The sequence below is a fragment of the Gossypium arboreum genome, chromosome 3, assembly GCF_025698485.1.
Source record: "Gossypium arboreum isolate Shixiya-1 chromosome 3, ASM2569848v2, whole genome shotgun sequence".
NCBI classification, from domain to species: Eukaryota; Viridiplantae; Streptophyta; class Magnoliopsida; order Malvales; family Malvaceae; genus Gossypium; species Gossypium arboreum.
Genome location: NC_069072.1, coordinates 133,487,891 through 133,496,759, shown reverse-complemented (window position 1 = coordinate 133,496,759; position 8,869 = coordinate 133,487,891). Strand labels below are relative to the sequence as shown.

At 35.4% G+C, this 8,869-nt stretch overlaps 1 protein-coding gene across 1 annotated transcript; it reads right to left on the bottom strand.

Moving 5' to 3' along the window:
* Positions 1-7,465: 7,465 nt before the first annotated feature.
* Positions 7,466-8,631, bottom strand: LOC128290612 (uncharacterized). The gene is made up of 2 exons (XM_053026332.1): positions 8,446-8,631; positions 7,466-7,906 (listed from the first exon to the last, which is right to left on the bottom strand). Exons 1-2 carry the CDS (start codon positions 8,629-8,631, stop codon positions 7,466-7,468), a joined length of 627 nt encoding a protein of 208 aa, XP_052882292.1.
* Positions 8,632-8,869: the final 238 nt, after the last annotated feature.

Sequence of the window (8,869 nt, the reverse complement as noted above, 5' to 3'; positions counted from 1 at the left end):
ACCCCTGGTTTGTAAAATTATCAAAATACCCCTAGTTTGTAAAATTACCAAAATACCCCTGATTTGTGAAATTACCAAAATACCCCTGATTTGTGAAATTATCAAAATACTCTCGATTTGTAAAATATCGAAATACCCCTGTAGGGTAGAATCACCGAAATACCCCTGTAGGGCAGAATTACCGGAATACCCTTATAAGGTAGAATTACTGAAATACCCCTGTAAGGTAGAATTACCAAAATACCCCTGTAGGGTAGAATTACCGAAATACCCCTGTAGGTAGAATTACCAAAATACCCCTGTAGGGTGGAATTACCGAGATACCTTGTGGGGTAAAATTACCATTTTGCCCCTAAGGTGTTAAATGATTGTTTTGCCCTTGTGGCCAAGTGACTAACTTGGACTGTGTGGTTGACGAATTTGATTGTGAATATATGTTGGTATATGAATGACTTGACTGTGATTGTTTGATTCAAATATGGGCATGACATTTTGCATACATGACATGTTGCATGGGTTGGAATTTTGTACGGAGGAAGATATGATCTGTTAGGATCGCATGGTTGCTTGACGACTGTAGATCCACCGAAGGCTTAAGAGCCGTATATTCGTACTGATTTGATAAGGTCGCACGGGTCGCCCAAGACGACTGTGGACCGATCAATGGCTGAGTGCCGATCATATTTACCCGAGGCTGTGTGCCGACTATATTTCCGTCGCTGATGGCTATGTGCCTAACATGATCTGACTCTTGATGGCTTAAAGCCTTCGATTATGGCTTTGTGTCAACCTACATATGGCTCTATGCCAACCTGATTATGGCTGTGTGCCAAACGTATTTGCCTAAGGCTATGTGCCAATGTATGGTTATTGACGACTCTGTGTCGATCATATTTACCTATGGCTGTGTGCCGGTTATGTTACTCTAGTTGATGGCTATGTGCCTAACATAACGCAGTTATCGATGGCTTTGTGCCACGATTCATTAAGTGGCTTTGCCACATTATTCGCTTTCTTGTGGCTATGCCACAAATATCTGCTCGTGGCTCGCCATAATATTCGTGATCGGTGACTCTGTCACAATATCTCGATAATCGGCGAGAATCTTTGCAACTGTGGGTGGGTTGAGCTATTCCCCACATGGAGTGTAGGGCTGGTACGGGTGGAGTGTAGTGGTTGGTTATAGGCTGAACTGGGTTGGGATTGCATTCACATTCTGATTTTTAATTATGTTACCTAATACTAATTCTAATTTTGATTACATTCACGACATCGATTCGATTCGATTCATCACCGATTCGATTCGATTCTAGTTCTAATAATGTTTTTTATTCTGTAATGGGTTAACGCCCATCTGGTACTGTCTGTTAAAATGGGCTAAGGCCCAATTGATATCTGAAATCAGAATTCAAGGTCAGGGCGGACTTTTAATTCTTTTATATGACTGACTGATCTTTTTATAGTAGGGGATTTCACACTGAGTTTTCGTAAACTCACCCCGTTTATTAACCTTTTAGGTAATTTCCAGCCTTAGACAGATCGGGGCTGCGAGGGGCTCGAAGGAAGCCACACACACTGTTTATGTTACAATTTTGATTATTACTTTTAAATGTTTTTATGTGGGTCGTAGTAAAGCCGTTCTAATTTTCTGGATTTCAAATTTAGAATTTTATTTATTGCTCTTATAATTGCTAGTATTAGAAAACGGTTTTCCAAAGCAACTACTGTTGTTCAAAACATCACGTAACCGCAATTGTTTTTAAATTAAGCTTCCAAGAATCGCTGAGATTTTTACAAAGTTGTTAAGAATGTTATTCAAATTGAGGTTTTCTAACAAGGTTTAAAAAGGGTATAAGTTTTAATTATTTAGAAGGGTTTTTAATGGAAACATGGTTTTCGCAAAACACTTCAATGTGACACGCCAGATTCGAGCCAAACTTCCAGGCCGGGTTTGAGGTGTTACAGTTACCAACAGTCTAGAAGTCCATATTTAAACAAAAAGTCTCTTAAAAATTGTTTTATACTGAGAATTCAACTCGAGCTCCCATGTGCTGTTTGTTCCTAAGTCTACGAAATTCTTGAGATGATAAAATATTGGGCGAGCTAGAAGCCCAGTGTGGTTTTAACTCAAGTATATGAACAGTTAACATATCAAACAGATCAATTTATTATAAAGAACTTACAAATTTTAAATTTGCAAATTTTAGTATGCATGTTTATGATAATGCAAATTTTTTAAAAATTTCCTGCCTAACTCGGTACACACCAATTAAAGTTCCTTAGAACTTGTTTATCCAAAACACACCAACAGATAATTGTGGACAGTGCCACCGGAATCGCAATTAAGCTGCCAGAACAGATATATGATTAAACCACCAGATATTGCAGATCATTAAACTGCCAGAACTTCCTCCTTACCATATCGTCCCAACCCCATATAATGTGACATGACATGCAAATACAGAATCAGAACAGTAAGAATATTGAACATGCAATCATATATTTAACATAAATCAACTAGCATGAGATATCATACTTTGCAGAACAGATATGTCAGATTTCAATAAGAACAAATCAATTAAATCAGAATAGCCACAATTTACATGCCATGAGAATTGGAACAAAACATAACTTATTAATAATCGCATAACAATTATTTTATGGATTTAAATAGAATACTTACCTTCTTTCAACATAAATATCCTTTAGCACATACGGCTACTCTATGTTACTTGTAATAATTTTCACATTACTAAATTAATCGAAAATCAAAACATGCTATATGCTACTCATACGAGATAAAACACACACCTTAAACCAACGATCCAAAATCACCAATCTAAATCGTCAGTTCATTGGAAGAGGATTTGCCTCCTGAACCTCACCTAAATAGAATTGAAACAAGTAGACCAATACCGTTAAGCCAAAACCTCCACCACAAACCTCTCTCGTAACACATTGAAAATAGACAAACAAATAGCAATCCTAAGATGAAAACGATTACTATACCGAAATTCCTTACCTCGCACGGCCAAAATAAATTAGAAGAATGACGACATAACAACTTGAGGTTTGAACAACAATAAATCCTGATTCTTGATACTTGCTATCCCGATTTAAGGTGCGTTCTAAACTATTTAAATTCGGTAGCGAATTACTGTTGGATTTTAGGGAAAGCTATAAAATTTTAATGCTTCTTGAATGGTTAGCATTTAGGGTTTGTTTTGTTGTTGCAAAACTACAATTTCAGCTTGCTTCAGTGTGGTTTTGTGACCACACGGGTGGCCACATGGGCGTGTGCCGCACACGGGTGGTCCATACACCCGTGTAACTTCAGGAATTCGGGATTTTAGACGTTTTCAGTGCCACACGACCGTGTGGTGACTATTTGGGCTATTTGTCAATTTTCACACAGGTGTGTGCCTTGGACAGTAAGTTACATGGGCTTTTCACACGGCCATGTAACTTGGTCACACAGGCATGTGTCTCCTCTCCAAAGGTGTGTGTTACTTGCACACGAACATGTAGACCCTCACACGGCCTAGGCACTTCCACACGTTCGTGTGGCCCTATTTCACAAGTTTTTGTTCTGTGTTGAAATTTGACTCGTTTTATGATTCTGTATGTTCCGACCTTCAATTAAACTTTGGTATGTGTGTTTGGGACTCGGTCAAGTTTGGATTCATGGATATTTGTGCATTTATGGGCTTTAATTTAATTGATCATTTTTTTGATGAATAAGTTTGAGTTTATTGTTGTTATCATAACTGAGTATTGATATGCAAGTGTAATCAAATCTGAATATGTTCAATTGGAAACGTGAATGTTTGTTTTTGTATGTTTGTTTGTGTACTGTGTGCATTACTACATTATCATGAAAACTTTGGGAGTTGGTTATGGAGAGAAGGAAGACTGATCTGATTTGGTAGTTTTAACTACAATAATTTGTACAACAGTTTACCACACTGTACTATACATATGCACTGTATATTGTTATTTCAGTAGGTTAGTTCCACATTGTAGTGTGTAGGGTGGACGAGCCCATTATGGTTCTATGTGGTGTGCAGGGTGGACGGGCCTTCTGTAGCCCTTATGTAGTGTCATGGGGTGAGGTTTTAATTTGTTGCATCTGTAACAGCCTAATTTTCAGTGGTGTCTGAACAGTGATTCGAGATAACTAAATCCGACAAATGAGTAGGAAATATTATTAATTTAGTGAGTATAAGTTAAATGTGAAGTTAGGAAAAATTTTGAAATAGTGAAATGTACAAAAAAATATATATATTAAAATAATTAGAATTGAAAACAAGGTATCGAGACCTCGGAAATTTTAAATCGAGCCATAAATATTTTTATAAATATGTATGGAGTATTAATAAGTTAGTATTAAAGTTTCACAAGAAATTTTAAAATCTTGATAGCTAATTGAACAAAAAGGACTAAATTGTATCAAATGCAAAATTGTGGGAAATGATTAAATAACTTAAATGATAAAAGAAAGAGGGTTTAAAAGGAAAATAGACCCAAGGTCTATTTGGGCTGGACGGCAAGAGCATGAAATCACCAAGAAAATAAGGGCAAAATTGGAAAATTGGAAAATTTACTTAATAAAGCTAGGACTAAAGTGGAATTATCTAGATTTCTCTTTATTTTTCTGCATTATCATCAGAAAAAACACCATGGAAGAGTTCCCTTAAGCTGGTTTTTCATATTTTTACTGAAAGTAAGTTCAATTCTTGACTAATTCTTGAAATTTTTGTATTTTTGTGGCTTTTACAACTAGGTCCATTTGTTGAATTCATTAGTTCTTGATTCTATGAAAGAAATTGAAAGTTTCTATGAATATGTGCTGGAAGTATATGATGGTTTGACATAGAATTAGAGCTTTAAATTGTTTATATACTGATTTTATTGAAAGAATTGAATAGAAAGTGAATGTTTGGGACCTAAATTGTAAAAGAGTTTGAAGTTAGAGTTTTATGTGGAAATTCTGAATTTCAATAGTTGTGAAATAACTTATAATGTCTAGAAAAAGTATTAATTGAGAAATTATCTTAATTGAGGGGTTAATTGAGCAAGGACTGAATTGTATGAATTGTGAAATTTGGGGTAAAATGGAAGTCAACATTTTGCACTAAAACTGTTTTGGGCAGCAGCAGTAGTTTAAGTTTGAAAAATCACCAAAAATTGTATAAATCGAATTAGAGGATGAATAAAATATGAAATTAAATCTTATTGAGTATAGTTTCTTATAAAATAAATTATATAAGCAATGGAATTGTAAACCATGAGATACAATAACTTTTGTGAGACAAGGTCAGAATGATTTCGGGTTCCCCTGTTCTAACTTTGGAAAATCATAAAAAATTGGAGAAAAATAATTAAGGAATTAAATTTATGTGTTTAAAATCCTTAAAGTGTCTATTTTCAATAGAAATAAGCGGGAACATCATCTGAATCTCGTACAATGAGATAATTAATCCTTAGTGAAGAAGGGTCGGAACTGTCAGACAGCAGAATAGGGGCAACTTTAAAGAATAAACTGTACTTATTGGCTAAACCAAAAATTATGAAAATTTTATGGTAATAAGATAAGTAAGTCTAGTTTCAGGAAAAATTAGCGGATCTTAATTTCGAGTTTTTTAGCTTAAGATATAAATAATTTAGTGACTATGACGCAAATGGACAGTTTTGAATATACATAAGTAAATAGTCAAATTATTGATAATGTTACTTGTTGCATGTTATATAAATTAAGAATGTGGAATGGAGAGGAGGAGGAGGAAAATATGTATGAATATTCAGCTAGCATGGCTAATTTGTATGTTTTAGGCTCATGGACTGAATTAAATAAAAGTAAAATTTTATGGGCAATTTTGTAAAAAAAATGTTAGAAATGACCAATTTGCATGAAATGGATTATTTTATTATTTAAATTACAAAATTTAATGAAATTATTAATTTAGCTCAAGATCAGGGAAAAACATGTTTTAAGGATTAAATTGAAAAGTGTTGAAATTATGGAAAATTCTAACATGTATAGAATTCATAGGTTGTTATCAATTTGTGTGAGAATAACGGCTGGAAATAAGGATTAAGTTGCAATAATTTTATTTTATTTTAACCTAAGGATGAAATCGTCATTAATTAAAAGTTTAGGGGTAAAATGATAATTTTGTTTAGAGCATTAGTTGAATGTATTATAACATGAAATAAATGAAAACGACGATCAAATTTCTTTATAAAGATCCGGATGACTTGGATATGAGACTTGAACGTGGAAAACAAAAGATATCGGATTAATGAAATATCTGATAAATGAATTGGTAACTCAGGTAATGCTCCGTAACTCTATTCCGGTGACGGATTCGGGTTAGGGGCGTTACAGCATCCATCTCACACCTGAATATAAGTCTGTTGGTGTGACCATTTGGTTATTGATAATAGGGTTAATGTGTTTTGATGTGTTTTGATTATTACGTATTGTTGGGTCATTGTTTCTTTGGTTAGGTATTGTATTCTGAGTTATCGGTTTGAGATTTTCGAAAGTAAATTTTTATACATATACTTTTCTAAAATGATTGTTGCGTCACTCCGTCTTTTTCTTTCTATTTAAGCTTCATACTCACATCGAGCTCGCGTAGCTCACCTCCATGTAGTGTACTTCCTTTCAGATACTTTTTGTGTTCGGAAGCTAGACTCAACATACCGGAGGTCTCAAAAGATATGGTTTGATTCAGTTTAAGTAAAATCTCATAAGTTTTATACGGTTGGTTCTAAGTCAGTTTGTAAAGCGATTATGTAAACTGTGGTACAAAATTTTTACGTTGGAATTTCGTAAAGTGTTATTGGATTGAATTTTAGAAACTGTGGATTTTATGTCTGAATGTTTTGACGCCAGTTTAATATTATTTCAAAACATAGCTAAGTTTCATTTAGTTTCCTTAAGTTGAAACGAACAAAAAGGTTTTCTTGGTTTGAATTAAACTTTTTTTTTCTGCCACCTTTGGTGGCTAATGTAACTTTTGAAATTTGGTCTAAACTTCTAGGCCGGGTTTTAGGGTGTTACATCTAACCTCGAACCTAGAGCCTCGTGAAGCTTCTTTCAAAACCTAAAAGTGAAGCGAGGATCTCTATCAGAAAAAATCGAGATCGGAACCCCATAAAGTCTTACGATTTCCGAAACATATAACTTGGCCAACTTCTGAAATGAGTAACCTGTCCTAACCAGAATAAAGTGAGCAAACTTGGTCAACCGATCCACGATGAAAAACACAGAATCCTTCTTAGTGGGTGTTAAGGGCAACCCACTGACAAAGTCCATAGTCGTCTGTTCCTATTTCCATAGGGGAGTTTTAACAATTTGAAGCAAACCCAAAGGCAACTGGTGCTCAGCCTTAACTTGTTAGCACGCCAGATAACGAGAAATAAAGTTTGTTACCTCCCGTTTTAAATCAGGCCACCACTACAACTCGCGGAGATCTCGATACATCTTATTTCCGTCGGGATGCATAGCATAAGGACTACTATGCGTTTCCTGCAGAATGGAATGCCTCAAATCAGAATCATTGGGTACATAAGCCCGTCCTCGAAAACACAAAACCCCATCACTATATAGCCCAAAGTCAGAAGTACTATCATCCTCAACTAAATGAAAACGTGTTACCAAAGAATCATCCCCTAACTGCTTAACCCGAATATGTTCAATCCAAGTCGGCTTAACTTGTAACTCAACTAACAAACTCTCATCATAAAACAGACTTAGGCGAGCAAACATCGCTCTCAAATCAGACATTACTCTACGACTGAAAGCATCGACCACCACATTGGCTTTATCGGAATGATACTCAATAGTACAGTCGTAATCCTTAAGCAACTCAACCCATCTACGTTGCCTAAGTTTTAACTTCTTTTAAGTAAGAAGATATTTAAGGCTCTTGTAATCCGTGTAAATGATACACCTCTCACCATATAGATAATGCCTCCAAATTTTTAAGGTAAAGACAACTGCAACTAATAAAGATAATGCATAAGGTAGTTACCTTCGTGTGACTTAAGCTGTCAGGACACATAAGCCACAACCTTACCGTCTTGCATCAGAACACAACCCAAACCGATGTACGATGCATCACTGTAAACCACAAATTTCTTCATGGATTCAGTCTGTATCAAAATAGGAGTCTAAGTCAAAATAGATTTGAGTTTCTCGAAGCTTGATTGTTGCTCATCAGTCTAGACAAATGGGGCGTTCTTACACAATAGCTTAGTCAGAGGAGCTGCGATAAATGAGAACCTCTCGATAAAATTTCGATAGTAACTGACTAGCCTAAGGAAACTACAGATCTCAGAAACATTCCTAGGCTATTTTCACTCAAGCACAGCGTCGATTCTCTTATTATTAACTTCGATCCCCTTAGTAGAAACCACATAACCCAAAAAAGTTACCTCCCTCAACCAGAATTCACATTTGCTCAACTTATCATAGAGCTGTTTCTTCCAGAGTATTTGAAGAACTACTCTAAGAAGTTCATCATGATCATCTTCAGTCCTAGAGTATACCAGAATGTCGTTGATGAATACCATGACGAACTGATCCAAGCATGGTTGGAAAACCCAATTCATAAGATCCATGAATACAGCCGGAGAGCATGAATAGGAACTTGTAATGCCCGTAACGAGTCCTAAAAGAAGTCTTATCAACATCAATTTCCTTAACCTTAAGCTGATGGTACCCAGAATGGAGATATATCTTGGAAAACATAGAAGCCCTACAAAACTGATCAAACAAATCATTGATCCTCGGAAGTGGGTACTTATTATTTACCGTTAACTTATTCAACTGACGGTAATCGATACACATCTTTATAAT